The sequence below is a fragment of the Lepisosteus oculatus genome, chromosome 7 (assembly GCF_040954835.1).
Source record: "Lepisosteus oculatus isolate fLepOcu1 chromosome 7, fLepOcu1.hap2, whole genome shotgun sequence".
In the NCBI taxonomy this organism is placed as follows: Eukaryota; Metazoa; Chordata; class Actinopteri; order Semionotiformes; family Lepisosteidae; genus Lepisosteus; species Lepisosteus oculatus.
This window is the reverse complement of record NC_090702.1, coordinates 55,790,947-55,818,554: the sequence shown is the minus strand read 5'-3', so window position 1 is coordinate 55,818,554 and position 27,608 is coordinate 55,790,947. Positions and strand designations below refer to the sequence as shown.

The 27,608-nt window shown below is 48.1% G+C and overlaps 1 protein-coding gene across 10 annotated transcripts in view; it reads left to right on the top strand.

The window, feature by feature from the left end:
- pacsin2 (protein kinase C and casein kinase substrate in neurons 2) overlaps positions 1-27,608 on the top strand; it is a 32,943-nt gene extending 5,335 nt beyond the window's left edge. For 4 of the 10 annotated variants that reach the window (XM_069192848.1, XM_069192842.1, XM_069192847.1 and 1 more), the window contains exons 2-12: positions 11,740-11,844; positions 13,159-13,315; positions 14,220-14,455; positions 15,842-15,997; positions 17,722-17,897; positions 18,251-18,371; positions 19,946-19,984; positions 22,814-22,941; positions 23,966-24,094; positions 25,386-25,570; positions 25,941-27,608. In XM_069192848.1, coding sequence (XP_069048949.1) covers positions 11,788-11,844; positions 13,159-13,315; positions 14,220-14,455; positions 15,842-15,997; positions 17,722-17,897; positions 18,251-18,371; positions 19,946-19,984; positions 22,814-22,941; positions 23,966-24,094; positions 25,386-25,570; positions 25,941-26,053 — 1,497 coding nt within the window. In that variant the 5' untranslated portion in view covers positions 11,740-11,787 and the 3' untranslated portion in view covers positions 26,054-27,608. Of the gene's footprint in view, positions 1-4,797; positions 6,274-7,979; positions 8,177-11,739; positions 11,845-13,158; positions 13,316-14,219; positions 14,456-15,841; positions 15,998-17,721; positions 17,898-18,250; positions 18,372-19,945; positions 19,985-22,813; positions 22,942-23,965; positions 24,095-25,385; positions 25,571-25,940 lie in introns of those variants that run through there. The other 6 variants (XM_069192844.1, XM_069192843.1, XM_069192845.1 and 3 more) reach the window with 6 other exon arrangements.

Below are 27,608 nucleotides of genomic sequence, written 5' to 3'. Positions count from 1 at the left end.
GGCCCTGTTTTATCTGCTGCAGGTTATTTCGAGAATGCTGTTTGGATTCTTTGATTCTCCGGTTTTTAAAATGTCATTTGTTTTGCTCGCGGATGTACAGTACGTCACGCAAGGTGATGTGTATTCTGATGTTACGCCGCTCAGAAGCTCATGATGCACTCTTAACTTCCGCTGCCTGGCGTTCAGACAAAATTACCTCCGTATTTAAGTATCCGTGAAGGTGTATTAGAAATCATTTGGCTAACACTTATCTCAAAAGACTTCCCGTTTTGTAGCCGTTCAAACAGTTTTATGTATTTCACTGACGCATTCTGAATGTCTGAGTACCTTTCTAAATGGGCACCAGCAATACCCTTACAAAATGCTGTATGTCCACAGCCCTTACCTTCTCTGCTTCTTCAATGCTGGTCACAGATGTCATGAACAAAGTAACTGGCATGTAAGTCAGGCTCCAGAGACGCACAGCGTGCCTACAGGTAACCATTTGTATAGCACTGACCGTTTAGCTGAGGGAATGTACACCAGGAGGTTAAATTCCACGAAGATGAATTATCACTGTTTGTGCAGAGTTGGAAGCCTTGAGTCACCATTTTTGGGTGCCAAACACATATGATGATTAGGTTTTTAAAAATGTTTATTCCACCTTTGTCTTAGTTTTGTAATAGAGGAATTCCTGATTTATTGCATGTTTTTTTTTAAAAAAATACTCCTGACATTGGCTCACAAGTGAGAAGTTCATATCTCAGAGTTATTTTTCATTTCGCAAGTTAGAGTTTGGTAAATCAATGCTGCGTGGGTTAAGCATTACACTGTAACCTCAAGCAAGGTCGTTGCATTAACTGAAGATTAGGATTGTACAGATTACAGCACAGTGTTTTCACAGGCTAAAACTGAAGCACAGGAAAAAGAATGTATTGTCTCATACCACTAAGCAATAGTTTAGTTTATACTGAGTAGCCCAAGATCTTTGTTTATGACTGGAAAGAGCACAAAATACCAGACAGTGCTTTTCGTTGCTTGTCCGTTTTGTCCTCTGAAAGGTCTTATTTGTTTAATGCTCAGCTGTATGTGCTCTGTTGTCTGTGTGTGGTCTATGTACTTTTAATCAGTTTCTATCAAGTTTAGGTCTGTGTGGTTGCTAGTACCTGACCATTCCAAGGGTCCCACCCAACTGTTTCTTGAAACAAGCTGGTTTAAAAGCTTTAACAATATGGCTTGGGCAGCTTGTTCCATACTCCCACAACTGTTTGGATCACAGATTGTCTCCTCTTCTCAAGTTTTATAGCTGATTAGTGCCATATACTGTATATATATACTGGTGGAAAAATGAAACACAGCACTCGTTGTTGGACTGAAATTTCAACCTTCATTGCTGAAATAACAATAAACAAATGAGGAGAATAATAGGAAAACAAAACAGTACAACAACAAAAACAGGAAATAACTGTGAACATTAACAACAGTTGTCTTGCAGTCCTTGCAGTATCATGTGTGACCGCCTCTTGCAGCCTCCACTGCTTGACATCTCTGACACGTCACTGTCCTGTCACTGGGGCGGGCATTGTGTCTGCCAGCAGTTTCCGCAGCAGGACAGGTGGCAGATCTGAAACGATCTCTCAGATGGAGCCGTCTGATGTGTCGGTCCTGCTCTGGTGTGGTCACTCGAGGGCGACCGGGTCTTGGACGGTCATCTGTCCTGCCACCCGTGGGACACACTGGAGCGGCTCACTCCATAGTGTCTGGCAGCGCTGGCACATGACATGCCTGCCTGCAGCATGCCAGTGGCCCTCTCCCTTGCTTCTGGTGACATTCAAGGCATTATGGAATGCACAGAAAACTGACTAAGTGTGGCCTTTTTCTTGCAGTGACCTAAGCTTTTTTTTATGAAGGCCTTTTTAAAGGGGACCTGATCAGGCATTGTTCCACCTGGACCTCATTGGGTCAAAGTGCACCTAACGAGCTTTCATGTGATGGGCAAGCTGCAGTGCCTCACTGCACAAGCTGTATTGCTGGTCAGAGGGTTTAAAACAAATTGAAAGTACACAAGCTAAAACTATAGTATTCTCATTCCAGAAAATGTTGCATTTCTTTTTTCTATCAGTATATAATCAAGGAATTATTTCCATCCCGGAATTCGACAAAGTACTTCACACATAGGAGGAGACCATCTCCACCACTGGAGAGCAGCAGCCACCCGGAGTCATCCTGCTCCTGCAGTCCCGCTGCACAGCCGAGCCGGTGGAGAGGAGAGGGAAGGTTTTCACAAGTGGAACTGAGGGGGAACTTGAGGGGGGTCAAATTGTAAAAGCCCAGAGTCGGGTTTACCTGTGATTATCGCCTCCACTCTTGTGAACGATACCATGGGAGCCCCGTAGAGCAAGCAGTCAGAGCCACGGTTTGAAGTCTGACCTAAAGGATGGCACCTCCTGCCACCTCAGTGGAACGCTGGTTTGGAAGTTCTGGTCCACCGGCACCACCTACAGCAGCAAACTGGAGAAGTCTCCCATCCCAGTACTGACCAGGCCCAGCCTTGCTGAGCTTTAGAGACAAGATGCCGACGGGCTGCAAGGTGGTGAAGTTTCTAATGCAGGACCGCTGTTGCAGCAGAGGGGTTCTAGGAGATCTCTCTTTGAGCTGTTTTGTGATGACGCACACAGCTGTAACGGAAGGTGTCCACCTACAGTACCTGTTTTCGCTGGCCCTTCGCCTGTGTTTGCTCAGCGGTGGAAGCCAGAAGGCAGAGTCGGTGACCAGGCAGGTGGAGTACAGTGAGCGCCGCCAGTTCAGCTCCAGTGGCGCAGAGGCAGCAAGTAGCACTGGTCCCCGTCCTGCCCACCGGCGGTTCGGAGACCGTCCCGCGCTCGAACAGCCTGCGACGAGGGTGAGAAAATCAGCGAGGTGCTGAAGCAGGATTGTCAGTTTTGCCTTAATGGCGTCACGTTAGGATGAGCTCCAAGGGAAAAGCAGTACGTGGGCTCCCAGGACTTAATCAATGTAATGCCTTGCAGTCAGTTGCTATCGCTCTTTGCAAGTGGAGGTGTATAGTAACACTCCGGTCCAGACCATCATGCATGGATTTCCTCTTCGATTGGTGCTTTTTGCCAAACACATCGCATATTGTTCTGCTTGTCTCCACCATCCTTGCTGCTCATGTGGTCAACAGGGTGGTCTCTCACTGAGCAGGTCGTGGCTCCGGTGCTGTTGAGTCCACCTGAAGTGCTCTCAACATACCAGTGATGTAAAAGTGTTGTTGTCTTTATAAGCGGAGCATATCGGTTACTTTCTTTGCCATTTTGATTTTCACTAGGCTTAACACTGAGCAGGTTAAAGAACCATATCACCTGTGCCAGCTCAACACTTTCACCAATAAAAGTGATTCACTGTCAGTGGGGAATGAATCAATAAATGAAAATGACACCAAAAATTTTCATCGGTATCCAGAAGCACTGTCTGTTTAAATTAGACTGACTCTCAAAGACAGACGTACGACAGCAGCTGATGATCTGAGTTTGGAACAGCAAAATCTAAACCACAGTGTTGTTTTATAAACTAAACTGAGTTTGCAGAGTCTGATCCTCTTCGTGAGGAATGCATCTGTGACTTAAAGAGAGCATTAAGGCTAAGACAGAAATGGTTTGCCAAAAGTATTAAACTTTGACCCTAGTTCTTTTTATAAACACAGCAGAATACCAAAAACTGAACTGGCTTTCTCTCCGGTGACGTACTGTAAAAGATTATAACTTTCCATTTATTTGACACTGTTATGCAGAGTAGCTTACATTTGTACACATTTATATATCCGGGCATTTTCCTGGAGCAGTCTGAGCAAAGCGCCTTGCTCAAGGGTATGACACCTGTGTTTCACCTGGGATATGAACCCACCACCTTCTAGTTACAATTCTAAAGTCCTCCAGATTGCTGCCTTAAAGAGACACTTTGCACTTCTGGTAACTGCATTGCCATATGTTGTGTTATACTGTACTTCTAACATTTTGATGTTTCCGACCTCTTAACCCTGTCGTATCGGGAAGAAGCTGCCCAGTCGTGAAGTTGAAGCCGATGCCCCACTAACTACCAGATGGCAGGGGGACTCAAATTTCCTCCTCTTAAAGAAATATATATATATATCTCCAGAAAACAAATTCTATGTATGTTCATCAGTGAGAAGGATGTTTAATCTATAAGCTTTGTTTAGAATGTTGTGTACAGTTTTGGTCGTAGGAAAGATATCGCTGCTCTAGAATCAGTCCAGAGAAGAGCAACCAGATGCATTCTTGGGATCAAGGGGATGAACTACAGTGACAGGGTGCAGGAGCTGAATCTCTTTAGTCTTGAACAGGGGCGACTCGGAGTGGATCTGATTCCAGTATTCGACACACTTCTTCAGAACCAACAGTGGAACAATGAAGGAAATGTGTGGCCTGAGGTCACTTCAGGCCAGTCTGTTAGTGGGAGGCTATAGGTAGTGATTTTGAAGTAGAACAATGGTCCGATTTCTAAAGCGGATATTTTAAGACATTATCTAGAGAGAATGTTTTCTGTTTTGGGGTTCAGGGTGACGTTGCAGCACCACTTTAGTTTGTAATTCCAAAATGCCCCTCACACAAGTGATATTTGTCTCCCCCAGCTTTCCACAAAACACATGTGATAGACGCCATATTACATTCTCATATCGCTTAGACATCGGAGCTATTTTTGTGCTCTTCTTTAAATAGAAAAGTAGCATGAGTTCCTGCCTTCCTGCAATGTGCGTCAAAAAGTTGATTTGAATGCACGAAAGGTGTTAGAAGATAGAAGTCCCGAGCGGTAATGTCCAGTAATTAAGGAGACATGTTTGACTGTAGTTGTTTTTCTAAACCGGCCACTCTCTGATTAGCCACCCTGCATGCGCCGGTGCTGTCGGGTGTTGGCGTATCAGGCTGGAAATTCCCTCCCCAACCCGGTCACTAGTCTCTGAACGCCTGAAAGGATGTGATGAAATGTTTTCTGAGTCAGCTTGTTTGTTGCTGGGTCGAATACAGCTCGGTGGAAAGCAGGAAAGTGGGTGAAGCCAGGAAGGCTGAGCTAACCGCGCCGTGCCTCCTGCTTGCGCTCGGCCGTGCCGCTGCGCTGCCTGAGCACTCGGGAGCCGTGCGACCGCCCGGCGGCTGGGAGCTGGGTGTGACCGGCTGTCCGGCGGGGGAGCAGGGTGCTGGCAAGAGCTCGTTCAGCGAAAAGCAAGCCTTGCGCCCTGGGCGGCGCAAACAGACGGCTTCGTGTTCCTGGCCTTCTCAGTTGGTTTGGTTCCTTGTCTTCTTTCCTTGCAGCGGCGATCGATGCCTCAGACGAGTTGTTCATCCAGTCTGCAGGGGTCCGCAAGGGTCTGAAAGGGCCTGCGCTTTGTATCTGCACTTCTGCCACACAACAGCAAGTCTGTCTCTCCCTCGGCGGTGGGGACTGTGCAGTGCAGACCTGGTTTTGCCATGGTGCCTGGCACGGTAAAGTGCCTGTGACTGTGTGCACTACAGACAATTCACTTTTATCATCCTTACCTGCTAATTATTCTCATCTCACCCCCAACATGCACTTTGACTGGTCCTGGATTCTGAGCTTATTCTCGGACATCAGTGGGGGTAAATGAATGAACTGAACTGACGGGAAAGTCCGACAACATGAAGTGGGCCTTGATGAGTTTGACGTCTTGCCCACACTTGAACGGAGCGCACTGCTGCCGCGACGCCCTGCAGGGTTTCTGCTCTGGGGCTCAAGATGCAGAACTGCAGCTGCAGCTAGAGCAGGCTTGTGGCTTTTGAGCTCCTTTTGGAATCCCGCTGAAATATTAGCCACGGGATGAACAGAAGCTGAAAGCCGAGCCTGGCGTGGCTGGGGAGGAGTGGTTTGTTCAGAAGATCGAAAAGCTTGTTGATTTCTGATAAAACGGTGCGTTTTAATGAGATTGTCACGGAAAGGTCGGTTCTTGTCACACGGAGCCCTTTTGTTTTGATGTGGAACACTGCTGTATTGTCGTACCGTGGCACGAACAATAGATATTCCAGGCGCTGCTTTCCACTCGTTTCTGGAATGTGGGGTGCAGTTGTGTATGCAGGTGGCCCTCTGTTCCCGTTGTTTCCACAGCGGCACTGATGGAGGGTGACTCTGGGCTGCGGGTTTGCCCACAGAGCCCGGTGCTGCAGTGATGAGCTGGGGTTCACTCCTGCCTCTGGACGGAAAGCTGCAGGCCTCCCACGGATGTTTTGCGATGTGCATTTCAGTTTTGACTTAGTTTGTGGATTTGTGAGTCATTTTATACTACTTTCGGCCTGTGTGCACCGAATTACCATGTGGAGTGCTTGCTCAGCCCGATTCTTGGGGAATGCAAGGATGTGTACGAGTCTGGAAAGAGTGAGAGAAATGCCACTGATGTGGTTCTTGTCTATACTGTAATCTCGGCACTCACTACTTGCTGTCATTAAACAACTGAGTAAGGATTTTTGGTGTTGCTTTTAAAGCTTCAAATTTTGCTAGGATTTAAGTGTCTTGTAGGGGAATTGTTTTTCTCTTTACATGACTCAAACTGCTGTTGAGTGTCAAAATGGATATCTTCGTAGCATAGTATTTCTTTCATTTTTTTACGATGCATTGAAGGCAGTGCCTGCAGGTTTTAAAGATACTTTAGAGACTCACTGTGTTTCTTAACATGCATCTCAGGGGGGTTAGCTTTGGTTTCTGGATTGATAAAGCAGGTATAGCGCTGTGCTGTCCAAATGTATCTCTACAGAAAAGTCAGGCATGTTGTTCCTTTAGAGCATATTGCATAACTGTCTATGCTTATCCGTGAGGCATGTGTACACCTTGGACTATGGTATTAGCCAAGTTTACTCTCTGGCAAAAGGCATGCAGCTCTGAAGGAATGCAGCAGGGCATGCAAAACAACACTGAGTGGTTTTCCTGCTGCTCTGTAAGGCCAGCTTACTCCCCAGAATACTGGCTCTGTCTGCGGTGATGCTCGCTGTGCTTTCATCAGGGAGTGGGTCAGGAGAGCAAGAAGATGCCAGCCCCCGGCCCTGTGCTGCCCCTCTGTCAGCCTCGCCCGCGAGACGGCTTCTCCTCTGCACGGGGCGAACACGCCGGACCCACAGCCTCTCCTGAAGCCTGTTTGCTGCCACGTTATTCCTGTTTTGATGGTCAGGTTGCGACACAGAGGGCTTCGTGCTGCAGACTGAGCCCTGGTCTCGGCCTCAGGCAAGAGGCGCTATCACACAAAGGCTGTGTTTAGAAGGAGCACCGGCCCAGGCTGTGTTATTATGCCACCGAAATGAGCTGTCTCTGGGCTCCCCGGGTGGTAGTTTGGTCAAAGCCTGGTATTTGAACTATATTTAGCCATACAGTTATAAATCTTTATGTGCTGCGTTTTATCTGGGCTGAGTCTGCAGCTCACGAAGGGTTCCGCCTGCGTTTGTGCTTTTTGTTTTAAAAAGCCAAATGCACCTTATAATTAAAACCTTCAAAGCCCAGAGAAAGCTGAAAGCAGGGTAGAAGGGTCAGACCTGCTGCAGTAACAAAGGAGTTAAGTGACTTTATTCTTGGCTGGAATGTAAATTCCATTTTGTGCACTTTATCCCCTTATATGTTGAAGGAAAGACTGCAGCTGTACCAAGTGCCATTAGCTCCCGAGTGCGCACAGTATTTCGACATAAAAAATGTTGTCCCTATTCTCAGTTTAACTCTGAAACTTCTGAGGTGTCCTGTTCAGTCTTGGGTAACGTAAAGGCTTTTGATTAATTCTTCTGCTGCCGTTATTTTATCGTCACTTTGTTACCACACTGCACCTTTTAGCTTGTATCCATTTTTCGTCTGCCTTACTTGTCTGTGTAGATCTCATCCTGTGATTTCGTCATGTAAGCTCTGTTCTATAGAAATGTTGAAGGTTCTCAGCTCTGTTCTTAATGCTGCTCTGTATTCTCCTCTGATCTGCTTGTCTGCTCCCTCCAAAATCCCAGCGCACACAGACTCACGTCAGGGCCAGTTTTCCCAGATGCCAGACTTTGGACTGTGGGAGGAAGAACTGGAGAACCCAGAGGAAGCCCTCACAAATGTGGGGAGAACTTGCAGACTCCACACAGACAGTACCCATTGACCCAGTTCTGCGTGACAGCAAAGCTGACCGCTGCGCCACCTTGTTTCGATCTAAAGAAACGTAAGTTCTGTTGTGTTCTAGTTTTGACAGTGGAGGCTGCCTGCTGAATCCCTGGTTGTCTGGCCCCCTGTCGACCCGCCTGGGGAGCTCTGGGGCTGCTGTGCTCGAATTGGCCGGAGCTCCTCCCTCGCGGCGTGCGTGTGCCCGTGCAGCACCGCTTGCCATCTGGGCGATCCGCCCCACAACCGAGACGGCGTGCGCCGCTTCCACCACCCAGTTTCCCCTCCGCGGCACGGGAGCTTAAAGTAGCTCCCGGAGAAGAAGCGACTGTGCCGCGCTCGTCTGAGCCCTCCTCTCTCGCTCTCTCTCGTGTGCGGCTCCGTGACGGGGGACGAGTGTGCGCGGTGGCATCGTGGGGGCGCAGCCCTGCTGCCCTGCAAGCTGCTGCATGCCTGGAGCGCGGCTCTTGTCCGTTGTTTGTTTTCCTCGTCGGGGAGGAGAAAACGCCTCGGGCTGCCTGCTTAGCCCCGCTGCCTCCGCTCCGGCTGAGCGTCCCCTCCCCCCTCTCCAGCCTCATCGAGAATTGGGATGAGATAAGGGAGCTAAATTACTCTACCTGTACCAGGCTCGTTTTCCTTCAAAAGAATGGCAGGAATTTTCATCACTTTCTATGGAAAGTATGCATCGCTCGGGCCCCGTCCCGAGCTCCAGGGGGGGGGGGAGGCCATCGGCCCCTGAGGAAGGAAAGACCTGCATCTGCTCCAGCGGCCTGGAACGTGACGCCCCCCAGGGGTCCACGGCCGTTCTGCTCCTTGTCATGGTTTGGCATTTTGTTCTGCATTTTTTTTTGTGATGTTTTCAGTTTTTTCCTGGCAACCGGGGAATTAAATCTTAATCTCTTCCCTCCTTACGTTTTTTTTCCACAAACCCACAAAACCTCCATGAAAAGCGGCTGAGTGTTTCACCAAGCGGGGGGGGAGAGCTGCCTTCTCTCCCCAGTCTCCTCACATGCATTCCTTGCGCTGTGCTGTTGACTCCCGTTTTCATTCCTACATGCCACTCTGAGCGGCTGCCCCAGGAAACAGACTTGCTGGGGAAGCTCATCTCTGTGCCGATGCTGAGAAATCGTCTGCTCTTTGTGTTCTGCTGAGAACCTGGGGGCTGAGCTCTTGTACTTCGAAGCCTGTTCCCTGCTTCCCTTGCTCATTAGAGTTCCTGGCATCCCTCAAAGTGTGTCTCATGACAGGCAGAGCCCACCCCACAGACACAAGACGTACAAAACGCATAGGTGGACACTGGGAGAAATGATAAAAGTGTGCAAAGACAGGAACCCCTTTCCGGACAGGGTGGTGGTGGGTCTGGCTTAATCAGCAGAAGGCTGCAGTGTCTTGTTGCTCTGTCTTGTTGCATTTTTGTATGATTTACCAAAAACAAAAGCCCAATTATTAACTTAGCTGACGTTCTTGGCAAACGTGAGGCGAGTGAGTTTCACTCCTGTGGCCAAGACCCCTGTTTGCAAGCCGGTGGCCCTCGGAGCAGTGCTGCTGGGGCCTTGCACACTGAGCCAGAGAAGCACTGCAGTGATGGATTGATTCATTGTTTTCTGCCATTGTTTTCTTTTTACCCTCACGGCTCCTCAAATAAAGAGGATCCTGGGGAACTGGTACCTGGTGCCAAAAAAGGGGTTGTGAAACACTGGCCAAGACGCCCCCTGCTGGGCAGCAGGAGGAGTGAGCAGACTGTCCTGCTGCTGGGTGGGGTGCAAGCGCAGGCCGGGCCCCCAAAAGAGACACTTCCCCTCCCGTCCCCTCCCGTGAGGCCCAGGGGTGAGGGTTGAACTAGACGCTCTGTTTGTTAAAAATATTTGGTGTGATAAAAGGTTAGTGGCACAGCTGCCACATGGGTCCAGGGCTCTTTCAAGAATACACCAAGCTATTGGAATAGCTTGCAGCTGTCAGTTCTGCAGAGTTGGCGTTAGAAAGTGGCTGTAGCGGACAGCTCATTACAGATGATGGAATACAGCAGCTGCGCTGAAGAATCCTGATGGTTCAGTGGTGAAAGTTTGTCGCGCAGATAACAGGTAGCAGGTGTAGCTTGTGTCTGGATGCTCCCTGATATGTTTGCAGCTGGATCTTAGTGATATGGCTAATATAACAGCACTAGCCGGTCAGGGTTCGAGTCATGAGCCGTGTCAACACGAGGGCTGCAACGGAACAGATAATGATGAATTCCACTGTTGAAAAAGAAAACTAAACGTTTAGACTCTGGAGTTTCTTCAGATGTGAGGGGAAATGAGGGATGGAGGGGGAATGTGAGGGTAAAAGACAGCAGGAGGACCCTTGTGCCTCCCTGCTGTGGCGTTTTCCCTGACCCAGCCAGCCAGGGTGAATGGCAGGAGTGCAACAAGTGGGTTTCTGCACAGGAAGGACTCCCCTGGGGTCCTCTGGAAAGGGCCGAGGGGGCTATATCTGTGTGGGCTGCTGTGTACGGCCTGTCTTTACAGGCGATGCACTGGCCTCTGTGAGAACAGACTGTGCACCGTTAAGGGAGCTGTAGACAAGCAGGCTGTGAAGATGAGGAGGTCTGTGGCTAGGGCAGGTCCGTGCATTCCTGAAAATAGGTTGCATTGGAGGGGACTTCCTGTAAAACGGAGACGTCGAGTCTGCTGACCCCGGGAAGGGGGCGGGGAAGCAGCGGTGGAGTACGGCCCTGGGTCTGGGGAGTCCTCCGGGGGAGTGCCCCCTGAAGACTGCCCCCTGAAGGGGTTTGCTTTTGTCCTGGCGTGGTGAACTGCGAGGCATGACCGCTGCGCAGCTGCGCGGGTGGCGGTCAGTCCGCGGTGTGGAATGATGAAGAGAGGCGTGTCCAGAGAAGGAAGAGTGGTGGGAGGTGCGCTGGCTGGCGGGGGCTCTGATGGAGGCTGGCGTGGTGTAGGGATTGCGGTCGCTGACTGCTGGAGCAGGCGGCAGCGATGGCACAGTCATCGATGTGTCGCTTGTAGAGTCCAGCGGAGAAGTCAGTACAGGGGCAGAAGTAGCGTTCGTCGCCCCACCTGACTCGGATGTTGGCATGACTGGGTCCCACCCTGGTACCCTTGGTAACTCCGCCCAGCTGGTGGTAGAGACTACTGCAAGGAAACCCTTCAGGGTGAGAACTAGGTAAAGTAGTCTTGTTGGGGGTGTCCGGCGCTGTGCAAGAGGCCGATGTCATGGGGAGCAAGAGTGTGCAGAATTTGTGCTGTCTGTAGTCAAGATGAAGCGTTCAAGAACCTAAAACTGACAGCTGCCACACAACTGGAGTGGGGGGTTTGTACCCTTAAGGTATGAGGAAAGACCCTCAACAAGGGACCTCGTTAAGGAAAGCAGAGGTGTGAGTAGTTGGACAGCTAGTAGGCCATCGTGTGTCGGATTTTGGGGGCTTTTGGGAAGCATATGGAGATGGAATGCTTGTGGATGTGGATATAACTTCCTGCTGAATGTCAGTGGTCAGGTCCTGTGGAAGAGAACAATGTTGTTGGTTGTTTCTAGGCCTTAGAAGTAGGCCTAGGCCTTGGTTGTTTCAGGCTCTTGTGCACAGTGCACAGTTCAGGTCCTGAGTATATGTGTTTCTGTTTTACTTTTCAGGGATAGACGATTCCTGGACTTGGAGGGGATTGGCTTCATCTCTCAACGATGTCGAGTACCTGCGATGACTCCATGTTAGATGTCTCTAGCGATAGCTTCTGGGAGGTGAGTTTTAGAGCTACAGAGCAGTCCAAACTACAGCCAGGAGTTTAGTGTGCTGAAGTGATACCAACACATGAGCCATCTGTTTTGAGCACAGCACTGAGTCAGATCCAGCACAGCACTTCACCATACAGTATGTCATTAATTAAATGTCTGTTTATCCCGAACGCTACGGCTTTATATGAGAATCGTGCTTTGATTAGTGAAAAAAACATTAAAATAAACTTTAATCAATTTCAGCCTCTCTTTAACTCAGAACTATTTTATAAGCAGAAACAAAACAAAAGTTCTTGGTTTCCAAGGGCATTTTTTGATGAACAAATGCTCATGTCGTTTAAGTCTGGTGCATGTCATTAAAATATGCTGCGAAATACTTCAAAGCTTTCGATATTCCTCTCCTATTTTCAGTGTCTCTCTCCTTAATGTCTGAAATGACATGGAGTGTCTCAATGCCTGGAGGGTGTCCTGATGCCATTAGATATCATACCTTTTTGTCACCCTTTTCTTCCTGAAAACAGTACAGCTTTCATGTGAAGCATCATGAGAAGGGCTACAATCGAGGAGTCCCTTCTCTCCACCAGTCCTTTGTTTGGTGCAGGTGATGAGCACCCATTGCTTTGATTATCCCTTGCTGGGGTCTGTGAAAAGACAAATTCCTAATGCAAGAAATTGTATATGGCCAATAAAGTGATCTTATTGACACCATCGTGCTTTACTGCGTTTCACCTTATGTCAGGGAGCTTGTCGGCGAGATAAGGCCTGGAGTATTTACAGACATGCACAAGGGCACGTCTGTAATGTCGGCTACCCTGTGACAACTAAAGTGCAGTAACGGCCCGTAGCTCCAGAACAGCTGTCAGTTCAGTGTATCTGGCAGGCAGTGAACAGGGAACATGCCATGGCGCAGACGGTTCCGCAGAGACCTGGAGCACGCCTGGTTTCCATCTGAATCTCCTTACTTGGCGTGATCCTGACATGTTCTCGTTGCTTTCCGAGAGCGGGCAGCCCTGTGTCTGGTGTGGGACACTCGCCTCTGTGCAGGAATGGATTCCCCCCCCAAACTTTTGGACGTCCTTTGACGAAGAGCCCTTGTTTGTAGGGCAGTTGGGCTGAGCTATAACTTCCTGGTCTGCTTGTTTTTTTCCACTCCGTTTCGGAGGTGTGCTTGTTATTTGTTTTCGGGAGGGGGTGGCATTCGTGAGGAGGGATGGGGGGGAGAGGTAGGAGCGGATGTTCTGTCTTTCGTTCTCGTTTTCGATGGTGTGCAGAAATTAAACCCGGTGCCCCGATCTCCTTCTTTCTCCTGCCCCCCCCCAGGTTGGGAATTACAAGCGCACGGTGAAGCGCATAGACGATGGGCACCGACTGTGCAGCGACCTCATGAGCTGCATCCACGAGCGCGCGCGGATCGAGAAGGCCTACTCCCAGCAGCTCACGGAGTGGGCCAGGCGCTGGCGGCAGCTCGTTGAGAAAGGTGAAGGGCTCGGCTTCGAGTGGGGCGGGGGTTGCTTTCAGCTTTCCGTTTTTCATCTGGCGCAAAAGCACATTCGGGGGTTTTCCTTTCTGTTGTTCCAGTACGGCCCATAAACACACGGCCTGTTCTCACAGTGTGCATTCTCGAACCTTTCAGTAGAAGTAACAAGCGAGCAGCAGTGCACAGAGACAGCATATGACCTTTTTGCAGTGCCTGGCCAAACCTTAAATCGCTTTCACGGGAAAAAGCATTAACGTGTAGGTCACTACCTACTGTCGTGCTCTACAAACACAACATGCTTTTGTGTTGTGAGAAGAAACAAATTATTCAAATTTGAATCATGAAATAATTCAGATTCCTCGGACTCTGGAACACCAAGCTGACAAGTAGCGATTTTCTGACTTAGCTGGAATTGCATGCCTGTAAAACTTCACAGTCTTCTCTCGGGCGTGCCCTGCCAAAAGGACATGCCCTGGATGTTGTGCACCTGAGACGTGTTATGCTGAACACACAGCGTTGTAGATGGCAGAGGTTTGTTTTATGTCAACAACAGGGCAGAGGTGTTCACTTCATGCCCACCGAGGTTGTCCATTTAATTGAAAATGAGCATGCAGGCAGAGGGGTTAATGATTATAGTTTGAAGGAATAACCTGCTCTCAGTGCCCATTTTCCGTCTTGTTGCCAGGCTTGTTAAAGCGAACCCTCCCGTGTCGCATTGGCCACCTGCCTGTACAGACCTGTCGGGAGTTCTAGGTACCGTAGCCCAGCAGGCATTTCGGTTAAAAGTGAAACGTTTGAGTGTTCGGCTCATGTCAAGCAGAGGAAAGCCACGCGCTTAAGGTCGTGCTCCCCACACGCGGAGCGCCCCTCCTTCTAACTGGGAGTGTGAATGGGATGTGCGCAGGGCCCCAGTACGGCACGCTGGAGAGGGCCTGGACCGCGGTGATGACTGAGGCGGAGAAGGTGAGCGACCTGCACATGGAGGTCAAGGGCGCCCTGATGAACGAGGACTTCGAGAAAGTCAAGAACTGGCAGAAGGAGGCCTACCACAAGCAGATGATCGGGGGGTTTAAAGAGACAAAGGAAGCCGACGATGGGTTTCGCAAGGCCCAGAAGCCCTGGGCAAAGAAACTGAAAGAGGTTTGTTTAATATTCCCATTTCGCGCGGTTTGTGTAATGCGTTCACAGTTTTCAATCGATGAACTCCTGCAAATCTCGTGACCCAGCTCTTGAAGTTGCATTGTATCTGCTACAGAGCGTGCCAGGGCACCAGTCTAATTCTAGGATGCTTTTTTAAAGCTCCTATTTTGAAGTAAATCTAATTAATACTTACAGTACGCAGTCAGGGGGGAAAAAAAATTCTATGCAAGTTTATCATTAGTTCAGCTCAGGCGTAATGGAAAACATTTTGTCATGTGTGGTTATTGTCTTTGAACATTGTTTGGCAAAATCACGTGAGGCTTTTTTTTCCCCTTTGGAAGTTTTCAGGTGACTTCTTTCTGATTTCTGTGAGTTTTTCTGCACTTCAGTAAAGCTGTGTGTCCAAAGTTCTTTTGCCGTCATCACTGAGGTCTTGATCACTCTTGTCTGTGAGGTGTAACCATGGAGTACAAAGCATTATGTCTCTGTTTATAACCTTTGGAAACTACTGAATAAGAAGTCTGAAACACTAGACCTTCAAAATGAACTGCACTAACTTATTATAACAGCAACATTCAACTTTTAACAGAGATTTCAAAGGATATGCAGAAGGAGCGAATATCTGAATTTGGTGAATTTTTGTTTTGATAATGAGGGAAAAAGAGAAAAGAAAAAGTCTTTAGGAAGTTCTGCTGTGCTTCTGAGACCTGTTTTATTGCTGTGCTTTGTTACTTCATTGGTAAATGTCTGAACAGACCCATTCATTAATGGATTCATTATCCTTTCCTGTTGTGATAGTCTTTCTTTTCAAACTATTCGAGTTTGAAGCCCTTATGTTGTACTCGTAGAAGGAATTGGCTCCTGTGGGATATTTTTAGTGTGTAGGCTGTTGGCATAGACTGAGGAAATAGTATTGTCTTGACTACAGTACATATCCCTTGTTTGTCCAAAACGCACTGATAAAACTGAGAGAAAACCAAATAAAAAAAACTCTTGGAAAGATTAATTTAGAATTTTTTGCAGTTACTGTTAAGAAAAACAAATTGATGGACATGTGATAAACTCTTTACCAGAACTGCTGTCTGTTCTACTGATCACTACAGATAGAAGGTGTGATTGGATTTTATGCATGTCTGATGATTGAATGAAAAAGACGTGATGCTTTTAATGCTGTAAACGCAAATGTGCAGCCTGTAGAAAGTTGTTCCTTATTGTCACAATATGGTGAATAAACTCCTGTTTCGGTCCATTTCACATGTGGATGTAAACCATTTATATGTGGCACCACAGCTAGATAACTACTTACAGTTTACAGCCAAGCAACCACCACGCTCGAAAACCACCACGTTCACCAAAACTATTATAAAATATTTTTTTCTGTTTTAGGTAGAAGCTACCAAGAAGGCATATCACTCCGCCTGCAAAGAAGAGAAGCTGGCAACAACGAGGGAGAGCTCCAGCAAGCTGGACCCCAACCTGAACCCCGAGACGCAGAAGAAGCTGCAGGACAAAGTGGAAAAGTGCAGACAGGAAGCGCAGAAGGTGGGGGGGCGGGAGAGCGTGTGTGAGTGTGTGTACGCGCGCACAAGCCGGTCTCGCGAACCGCGGGTGTGTTCTCGGTCGCCCCTGGCGACGGCTCTTCAATACCGTGCAGCCACAACATCTGATGCTGCTGGTCGCTGGCCTGTAAACTTTGTCCTGCTTGTCAGTTTCATGTCGTGAGGTTGGAAACTCTGCCATTGGCTTTCAGTAGGTCTTGCCTTCTGCTAAATGTGTCTTCTGTGCAGTCTAGACAGTAGTAAGTTGACGAAGATTATTAACGCTAATGTTGTGAAACAACAGTTACTTTACATGTAGCACTTTATTAAAGGGTGTGAGGTGATAGGAAGGTCATTGTCACAGTTACTTAAATAATATTTTAGTTCTAAATAGTGTTTTATCAAGTAAACACTATTAGTGACTGTTAATGCGAAATTACAAGTTAACTATATTAGTAAATAATGTAAATATAATAATGTATTATATTACTTTATAATAATCACTAAATTATACGATAAAATTATCATTAATATTTTATGTATGTTAAGTTTCTTAATGCATGTTTCAAAATTACAGAATTATGCCCCAATATCGGCACCAACGCACTATTAGAGCAGAGTACTGCACAGAAATCAAAACTTAAGCATTCAGTATCTTCATCCTTCATTATCATTCTGTTTCTACATAGTTCTTACCCCAGGTTTGTTTGTGGTAGAACACAGTGTTCATGGAGCAAAGGGCCTGCAAATGAGTCCCTCTGGTATTTCAGCAGGACTCCTAGTCTGTGTCCCAGTAGGATGTTTCCCTCCCAGCCTGTGGCCAGTAGTGTTGGATACTGTCAGGCAGAAGAGAGCTCAGTGTCGACAGTGTTCATGAGCTACCTGATTGGAGGACACAATACAGCCAGGTGTCTCAAGGTTACCGTTTATGGAACTGTTGGAGAGAGATCAGAACACTTCCGGGTCAACACGGCAGTCAGAGGTCACAGACGGTGGTTGCAGCAGTTGCTGATGCATGTGTATCGAAACCCGCAATTCCCTACTGAATGACACTCAAACAAAACGCCTCTGTAAAGCGTTAGTTTAAAGAAAAAAAACGAGCTATAGAAACTATTCAAAGGAAAAGATAGAATAATGCAGGAATCGCCTTGCCCAAAAGATCCAGAACTGCGAGATCAATAGGGGTGACTGGCTGCCAGAAAACATCTGTAGAGGAAGGATCCGCTGCTGTAAAAGCGGACTGCTGCTCGTCTTGCTGGAGACCAATTAATCGTATGTGTTAAGACTGCAGGATGTGCTTCCAGGTAGATCAAATCTAGCAAGTCACGAGTTTGCATACAAGCCCAGCATGCTCCTCCAGTTTGCAGTTTGCAGCAAATTGTCATTGGATCTTGTCTGGCTTACTTGCTGCATGAGAACAGTGTTTCTTTGAAATATCTTTAAAGCCCATCGGACAGTTATGGGATGACCCCTGTGATGTCAAGTGTTAACCTTTAGGCTCCGCAGCAGAACCCTGACAACCCCTTCGTCGCGGGGGAAGCTGTGTATTTGTCCCCGTGAAATGTGAGTTTCTGCAGTGAAGCGCGTTTTCTCGGTTTAGTCGTTCGCCCTCTGGCCTCGTGGAGGAGCTTACCGGGGGGAGGTGCGAGTGGGAGTCCCTGCCGCGTGCCGTGCCGTGCCGTGCCGGGGTCCTGGCTGACCCTCGCGTGTTGATCTCTGTCCGCGCAGACCAAGGAGAAGTACGAGAAGGCCCTGGAGGAGCTCGATAAGTGCACGCCCCAGTACATGGAGAACATGGAGCAGGTGTTCGACCAGTGCCAGCAGTTCGAGGAGAAGAGAATCGACTTCTTCAAGGAGCTGCTGCTGGAAGTGAAGAAACATCTGGACCTCTCTACCAACCCCGGGTGAGACACCGCGTATGAGCACACTGACCTGCGTCTCCCTGGGGCTGGCTGTCAATTCATCCTCCGTTTAGAGCCATGATACTCATATGTTTAGGCCATTCTTCACTTGTTGGAACTAGTGGCTTTAGTTGATTTCCTATGGCAAGGCATACTTGAAAATCTAGTATACTCGCTAGTGCGATTCTCTTTTAGCGAGCATTCGTGCTAGGACAGGTATTCTGTTGGAGTTATGCTATCTGACGTGCTGACAGCAGACTAGAGTTCATGCAGAAACTGCTCCCTGCCTGGTGATATGGTAATATGATGCCTCTGTGTGAGTTTCATGCAACAGACGGTTTTGTCCCCGTTTGCAGCTATGCGGCGATTTACCATGACCTGGAAGACACAGTCAATGCCGCCGATTCCGACGAGGACCTGAAGTGGTTCAGATCTAACCACGGCCCCGGGATGCCGATGAGCTGGCCACAGTTTGAGGTACCGTGCACGCCGATCTCGACCCGCCGAGCCCAGGAAGAGAGCTGCATGAGGTTAGGGGAGTGAGCACATTGCTATCTGTGGCTGCTCACTACGCTGTCCACAACTGCTACAAAAACACTACCAATGGCATTACCATTTGGTTATTTTAATCCACACAACCCGAGTCAGAAATGAGAATGGAGAGAGTATTGTCATGCATACTTTTAAATGTTAAATGTTTGGAATGCAGGAATATTCAACCGTCAGTGGGCATAACTGCCGAGATAATGCATTTGCTGATAACATCATTAGGTGTCCTGTTACACGTTTATATTGAAATCCTAGGGAAATGAAGCGCTGGAGGCATGTGTGGTTCTGAAATTGATGCGCTTCTTCGTTATCTGCGCGGGGGCATCTCACAATGCAAAAACCAGCTCTGGCAGGCTGGATTAAACCAGATTAAACAGTCTGGCGGACAGAGGACTTGAGGTTTATTTTAAATATCACACAATGCAAATTGTCATGTCAGGTGAAAATGTCACATTGTAAAGAGCCGTCTTGGCATTAGAGGTCACTTGCACAGAACACCGGTCACACAACCGGCGGAGCAGTGGCTCTGTGGCTCAGGATCTGCGCCTGTGGCTGGAAGGTTGCTGGTTCAAATCCTGCGGCCGGCAGAGGAATCCTACTCCGTTGGGCCCCTGAGCAAGGCCCTTCACCCCAGCTGCTCCAGGGGTGCCGTATAAATTACTGACCCTGCGCTCTGACCCCCAGCTTCTCTCCCTGTCTGTGTGTCTCATGGAGAGCAAGCTGGGGTCTGCGAAAAGACAAACTCCTAATGCAAGAAATTGTATATGGCCAATAAAGTGATGTTACGTTGTTGTTATTGTTACAACGGAGCAGATACCCATCCAATGATTTCTCATTGCTTGGCCTTGTGTTTTATATACAGAAGGGTCTGATGGGGATAATATCACACAGCTCTGGACCATCCTACAGTGCTTAGGCACGTTAATTGTAAAACAGTCTTACAGTAGATTCATTAACTTTACAATCTTGAAATAGAAGTCTATGGTCCCCAATTAACAATCCTCATAATACATTTTGTTTTCATCATACTTTTACTGAGTCTTTTAATTCCTCTAGTAGCACGATGTTTAAACTATTAAATATGCCACATGTTTTTTTTTAATGATTTTGTCAAAATGAAGCCCATGGTTGGATTGTGTTCTTAGTGTGCAATACTGATAGTACAGGTCAATAACAGTTACCTCTCACAGGAACAGCACCATGAAGACTTTAAAAATGAGCAAGAAATACTCTTTTGTTATTTGAAACACTTCTCTTGTAAATGTAAAAGTAATGTAAAACCTGTCTGTTCCACTTGTTCATAGTGGGTTTAGTTTTGTGTATAGACCTTTATAGTATAGTACAATGGTGGGGCTATAGGTATTTAAGATGCCACAATCATTTTATTGTCTCACAGTACAATTTTTAATGAGCACAGTATAGCTTAAGCTTGATCTTATATGACCTGCCCATGTCCAGCTGATCCAACCCATTGTTTTCTTGCTTTTTAACCCTTTTAACAGACATATGAAGCACCACTGAATAGGAGATGGTCCATAGTAGTGAGTTTTGCATGAAAATGGACTTTTTTAAAATCTGCGTAGTGGTTGTGGGGTTGATGTCTGAACCCCAGAAGTCTTGATGCTTTTCTTCTCACCTGTCTCCCCTTGAGTCGGTGCTGTGGCGAGGCATAAGCACGCAACTCTGGATGGCCAGCGCCTTTCTGCTTCTCCTTGTGATCGGCCCATGCGTTGTCCTGCTGTCTTGCCGAGATGCCGACATCAAATGTTGCCTGCTTCTTGTGCATTTTGGGAGAAAATGGCTGTTCCTATTTGGCCTAGGATGACATCCGCAGTGCTCGCAAATGGAAACGTGTGCTTGCTTTATCACCGCGATTCAGATTATAACCGAGCTCGTGAGTAATGGGAAAGTTCCATCTCGGGAGCCTGGCTCGTTTCGAGTTGGCTGGATGGGGAAGCTCGCTGCTTAACCGACAGAGTCCCCCCCTTGGCCTTTACCCTTTTACTGCAGGCAAGTAACCAGCGTGTAAAGCAGCTCCTGTGTCAGTCTTTTAAAGATCCTTCAAGCAGGTTTGGCTTTTCAAACTGAAGGGTTTGGGGGTGCCGTTCACCCCACACCCACTGCCCTGGTCAGTTTGAGGTCTCGCTGACAGCACTCTCTCGGGGACACAGGTCACCCTGCCTGGCTTGTGACTTAAATCAGTGCATGTTTCCCCTTCAGTCTCGCTGTCCAATCAGCTTATTTCTTTCACTGTTTTTTTTTTCTCGTGTAGAAAATTTAATGATTCTTTCCGTTTTTTAAATGCTTTCGATGGGTAAAGAGTGACGTAAGTGTTGGTGTTTTCTTCTACTCCCTTTTTGTGCGGTGCAGGAGTACCGTACCGTAGTTTTTTGGTAGGCAGTTTCTCCCGAACTGTGTTCAATACACTTCACTTTTTATGACGCCTCCTGTGTCACAGTGACAAAAATGACCAGAGACCGACAGCTGCAGACCAGCGCACTATTGAGGGAGTCTCGTGCCCTGCGTGGAGCACAGACTGGTTTTAAATGGAAAACCGTGATCACGGAGAGGGTGTTTCCGAGCAAAGGGCACAGCCTCACATCGCTGAGCTCTGAGTGCTTTTCTCTCCTGGCCCCTCGGAGAGGTTGTGAAGTATTTCAGCAGTGAGGGAGCTGCTAGAGAACATCCCAGGTGTATAACCCACTTCTGTCTAGAGGTCTGGGAACTGTTCCTCAGGGCGGGGATCTGGTGCTGGCAGATTCTCCTCTGGTAGTGGAAATGTCGTGTAACACTTCCTAAGAGAGCAGCAGCAGCTCTGTAGAACCACACCCCTGGGTTCCTATGCCCATCCTTCAGAAGCAGTCTCATCCCTGCGTTGCCCTGAGATCTCCATGTGGGTTGGCTAATTCCAGCGATGGTCTGTCACTGTTTCTCATCACTGTTTTGCAGGTAAGGTCTTAATTGTGCTACACGGATGTGCTCTCAGGAAAGTAATGCTAAGACTTGACTTTGGTGGATTCCTTTGGGGCTGTGCTGCATCCTGGAACGGTCATTTTGAGACCATTAGATTGACCTTTGTATTTTTATTCCCGTTTCTTTACGGGGAGGTAGTACGGAATGACATGTTCATGAACTTTTTGTGGAACCTGTGGTTCGGAGTTCATTGTTGGTTGAGGAAAATAGAAGTGAAAGAATCTCCTGTCAGCTGCACCCATTGTACAGCCTCAGTTTCTCACAGTTTTGCTTTCCCCTTTTGAACATTCCTTTTACTTCAGTTTTATTTTTTGTTTTCCAAGGAAAGGCTGCTTTGGAACAATGTGTGTTCTGTGAGCACAGGTACCCGTGTATGTCAGCTAGGTGTGTGCCTATGTGGAGGCTGTCCTGGACAGTAGCCCGCGTAAAACCAGGAGGGAGAGGGAGGGGGAGAGAGGGAGAGAGGGACTGCTGCCTCCAAGCGGGAGCAGACCCGTCTTCTCTAGTGTAGAGGAACGTTTTATTGAACAGCGCAGGGGTCCTCTGAGTTATGAAACAGGCTGACAGTGGATCTGGGGCATTACACAGTAAATAATAAAGTGTAGGTTATTCAAAAATAAAGAATCCCTGCACCATGGCTTCCGGTAGGAAGGAGGAGGCATGAATTACAGTAGCCTTTGACACTTGGGTTGGTTTGTTCACATTGAGCTCCAGTTGCTGCAATTGGCTGGTTATTCGTGAACCTGTCTGGAAGGGCCATGAACACTCTGACCCGCCTCTCGGGGATTCAGTCACTCCATAGTGACCCCCCACCCCTGTGAAGTACGTGAAAGAAAGAATGAAGCTGCTTTATATGCAAATAATCTGCTTTACACTTTGTTATATCAGCAATCGCTAGTGTGACTTGACACCTCTGTTATAACATTGAGATTTTCAGGTTTACTGTAGCTATGCGTCGCTCCTGGTGTGTTCAATGGGTTTCCCACAGCTGTGATTCGCTATGCCTAAAGCAGTGATTAGAATCTGTATTTTAATTGTAATCATAAGCACATTCGTTGCTTCTCAGATTTGCATGCCAGAAGATGCTTTTAAAACGTTTTTAATAAAAATCAAGTGCTAATTCTAACTTTTTGTACACAGCGCAGCTGTGCAGACCTTTTACACATTTTCAGTGCAAAAAATACCTCAAGCTGTAGTCGTCTGCTGTATATGAGCATCCTTCTGAGATTTTCAGGCATGTTAATTGAGAATCAGGTTATGAAATGAAAGCGTTGCCTCCTACCTCTGTGGGCCGTGAGCTGAAATATTTTCCGCTGGGATGGCGCGCGGCGGTCCGGGCCCGCGGGGGCGGGGGGCCGCCGGGCTGAGCAGCAGCCTGAGGTGCCGGTGTGTTGCAGGACTGGTCGCTGGACCTGAACCGGACCCTCAGCAGGCGGGACAAGAAGAGGCCCAGCGATGGGGTGACTCTGACAGGCATCAGCCAGACCGGGGAGCAGGCCGTGCCGCCGGCCAGGAACAGCAGCAGGTACTGTGCCCCGGCGTCTGTGACCCCACACACACACACACACACACACACACACACACACTCTGAGGCAGCCTGTCGCACGGCCTGCCTGCCGGCTCATCGGCCCTCCGGCCTCCCGGCGCGGAAGATAATTCCGGCACGCCGACTTTTAAAAGCTGCGATTTTGTCGCGGTCTTATCGGAACTGCAGATTTCTTTCTCTCGGCTCAGCGGGCCGTGCGGCGGACAATTCAGGACCTCAGTCGGTATTTGCAGAAGCATGTTGACATTCCAATGCTTAATATTTAATTTAGTGATACTCTTCTGTTGATATTTGACTTGCGTCAGTTTGGTATGCTTTTCTAGCGGAAACATAATCGTCTGTCACGGCTGTGGTGCCTGTCCAGACCGCTCCGCCAAGCACTGGATTACCAGTGAAGTTGTGCTCATACATGGTGGACCCAAGGAGACATGGACACCAGCCATGTTCTCGGACAGAGACGGGTCACTCGGAAGTTTCTTGTGTCACACTTCGGCCCACAGTCCCTCTCAAGCCTGAGGACCCTGCCTCTGCCTTTCCTGCCCCGCTTTCTGGGCCTCAGCTGGCCGGTCGCACAGGCTGGCTATTTCAAAACCCAGCAACTGTGCTTTTCTCTCCCAAATGCTAAAACGCTTCACAGTGCAGCGCAGTGCAGCTTGTACAGCAATGTGTTAGTCGAAGTCGAGGTCAATAAGTAACCTGTGAACCCAGAATCCTGTGATGTTTTGGGGAACGTCCTGTGCAGAAGCTGAGTATTGAGATGTGAAGCCTTAAAGGCCCACATTATAAAGCAGGCAATGATTTATAATGCACATGCAATATGGATTAAAGTTTTTGTTCCTGTACAACATAAAATTGAATATATGCCTGTAAACATAACCTATTTATCTGGATGCGTAATTGACCATGTGGTTAATGATCATCACTTATTTCCTTCTGTGTGTTTTCTCCCGCATTGAAGATGCAGCTGTGTTGTAACCCTCTGTTTCCCCATTATTAACCTCAGTGTGCAGAATAGCTCTGAACAGCCCAGCTTAAACCCCTTCGAAGAGGAGGAGGAAGAGGAGGAAACTGTGAAAGAAGAACAAAACAGCAGTCCAGTCAGTGAAAAAAAAGAGGAGGTTAAAACTAAAAAGTTGGTGAAAGCCTATTTTCATTGTCTTAAAAACCTTTTCCCTCCCTCTCTTTTCCCTTCTCAGTCTTCCAGGTGTCTGTGTACTAATGCATGGACTTCACTGGATGTGGACTTGTCTCTCTGCAGTGCTGTGGAAAATCACGTCTCTTAACAGAGTTTTGTCTCGATGATCAGCCTGTCATTTTATTTCCTTCATAAACACGGGTTCGGTGCTACTGTGCAGTCAAACCTGTTGCTCATATTCAGAGAAACTGGGGGACATGAGAGGAAATTGTGCAGAAGAGCATTTTAAAACCGAGAGCAGACTGCACTGCTTTACACAGAGGGTTGTGGGAGCATGGAACAAACTCCCCAGCTTTGCTGTTGAAGCCGACAACCCTGGCTTCTTTCAAAAGATGCCTGGCAGATCAATTGGCTACTGAAAACTTCATAAGCTACATGAGCTGAACGGCTTCTCGTTTTTTACTTTCGTTCTGCTCTTCTGCTCACTGAGGACTGAGTAAAGAGATTTAAAATTCAGGGACCATCCCAGGCTCTTCCGTGTTCGCGTGTTCCACGTCATGCGTGCGGTCAGCAGCTCCGTCGCTCCTCTCACGTCAGGTAGCTGACATCAGGAGGAGCTGGGACCCAGGTGACCGTTGTGGGTGGCATGGCTCCGCACAGGTTCGACTGTATAAGCAGCTTCAGCCCCGTGCCTTTTCCCCTTGTGCCCTCCCCCTTTGTGTGTGTTCTGCGTGTGCGTCCGTGCGCAGTGCGGGGCGTGATCAAGCGCACATCTCTCGACCCCCCGCGGGTGGCCGGGTCGGCACGCCGCTGCGAGCTCGTGATGGGACTGCAGGCGGACCTGCAGGACGTCTGCCTGTGCTCAGACCCTGGGCTCTTGCCTTCAGTGACTTTGCATCGCCCTGTCAAACCCCATTGTACGGCGTCAGACTCCGGGTGAACTAATACATAGTGCGGATTTCTCTAACTGGATCCTTGTGCTTCAGTGTTTGTCTTTGCCACACCTCAAAATAAACAGAACAGGCTTTGCTTGCTGACAGATGGTTTGTGTTTTGCACAGGCGGTAAAAGCATTGAGTGTGCCGACACCCAGTGGGCTTTTCAGTAAGGTCTGTTCACCTCTCCTGTTGCCGTTTTCAAAACGCTTCAAAACATCTTAACAGCCTTTTTGTTTTGTAGCCAGAAACTGCTCTCTCTTTTTCCGGAGCTAGCCTGCTCTGTTGGCTCCTGTGCCGATGATGATTACCAAGCCCCTGACGGGTTGGCTGTGTCTGTGGGTGTTTTTGCAGCGCTGGCAGTGGGGAGAAGCCCCAGGACTTGTCCGACGATGAGTCGGGGAACCCCTTCTCCGCGACCAGCGCCAACGGCAACGGGAACCCCTTCGAGGAGGAGCCGTCCCCCGGGATAGAGGTGCCGGTCAAGGCGCTGTACGACTACGACGGCCAGGAGCAGGACGAGCTCAGCTTCAAAGCTGGTGCGATGGCCTCTTCTTTAGTTGCAAGATTTGGTTTTTCCCTGGGGCTGGGGTGGGGGGGGGTGGGAAGTGAGCAGAACCACGAAGATGCCAGCTTTTTGTCCGGCAACGATCCGGCTTTGGACGGGGGGAGGTGTGCGGCTGATGAAAGGCAGCGTAGGCCCCCTCCTTTTCGGTCGTTTGAGCTGCGGCCTGTCGGCCTGCGGACCTCAGTCACGCGTTCGGAGACCGACGCAAAAGAGCAGTTCAGACCCCAATCGAGTCCGCCGGCTCCAGGGCTGTGCGAGTGGCGCGTCACGGTCTTGGAAAGAGAGTTCTCACCTCGCCTTTTGTGTTTTTGTCTTTTTCCCTTCCCTCCCCGTTCCTGAAGGCGACGAGCTGACCAAGATCGGCCACGAGGACGAGCAGGGCTGGTGCAAAGGGCGACTGAAGGACGGCCAGATCGGGCTTTACCCGGCTAACTACGTGGAAGAGCTCCAGTAACCGGGAGGAGGGGGGGGGGGAGCGTTTTCGCGAAAAATGGTACATTATTTAGCTTCTCGTAATCTTCCAAGGACTGCGGTGAAAGAGTGAACTGTGTACATACAGAACACCAGATGTTGCGCTGGTGCCCAGTGTTTGATCTCCGGGTGGTGCTGAAGCAGGTCTCGCCGGGGCTCGGCTCTCAAGCGAGCGCGTCGAATCGCTCGGCGAGGATCGGCCGCTGCATCGCAATGCGGAGCAGACCGCACTAGACCTGTCCGCACGGGCACCGCAGAGCAGGAGCCTGGAGTTTGCTTTTGCAGGCCTTGTAAATACGATTTTATGCTGTTTTGAAATACCCTCTTATTTTTTTAACGTATAGTGTTAATATTGGTGCACGTGGAGCGCTCGGCGATGGCTCTGTGCAGCGCTGCTGCGGCCGTGGTCTGTTCAGGTTGCCAAGAAGCACGGGGAGGCCCGTGTCAGCTGTATGTCGTCTCCGCTTTGGGGTGTGAGGGAATGAGTGTCTGTATCGTGTTGCAGCTGCTCGTCTTTGAACTCCGTGCTGTTGGGGCCTGTGATAAACTCTCCTCCGGGAGTCGCAGCTGCTGGGAGCACATGGACCTTCCTGCTCAGGCTGGGTATCCGTGTGGACAGCATCGACACCGTACAATACTTATTTTATCCCAAATATTACACATCTGTTATTTTTTTTTCTTATTGGCAGTAATGGGTAGCCTTTCATTTCATTTGTATGGCTGCGCTAGTACTTAAATGAGCAAATTTCAGGCCTCAATCTAAAAATAGTAACTGTTCTTATATATATATAGGCTCAGACGATTTATTTTTAAATGCCTTATGTCTCCCTCGATGCTGAAATATTTATTGGAGTCAGCACTGGACGTTTCAAGTGGTGCTGATCACTATTTTAGAAACTGTGGTAAAAGATGTTGAAAGAACAACAATGAATGTTTTCACTTATATAAAGTATTTTCACTTGTATATAACAATGAACAACTAGAAATTTGGGGTTTCTTTTACATATAAATCAAAGAAAGATAATTTATACCATCTTTAGCCGCTTCCTTGATGTTTGTAGAATGCTGTGATTTAAGTCAATTTGTATAGTAGTTGAATATTTTTATTAAATGTCATGAGTGATTGGGTTATCTTACTACTTGTAAATACACATTTGTTTCTCAGAGGGTAATGTCATGGAATCAATAAATTTAAGAAACCCATGAGGGTTACATTTCATTTTTTTAATTATAAATTAAATTTAATGCATTTGCTATTGTTCTCACAGTTGTTAATTATATTTCCGCTTTAATTACTTATGTAATCCTGTTTTTCTTCCTCCTCTTGCTCCTAAGAAATATTATTTGTGAATTCGAGCTAGCAACGTTTTTTGCCATTATTTGAAATGAAAGTTTCTCCGAACATGCAACTGCAGGCGTTTTGGAAGAACATGTAGTATCAGCACCTTGTAAGAATGTAATTAAAAATTAAGCTACACTTGCACAGTTCTTTTTGTAAATGGCTCACTTTTATCATAAAATAAAAGGATTGCAAAAGG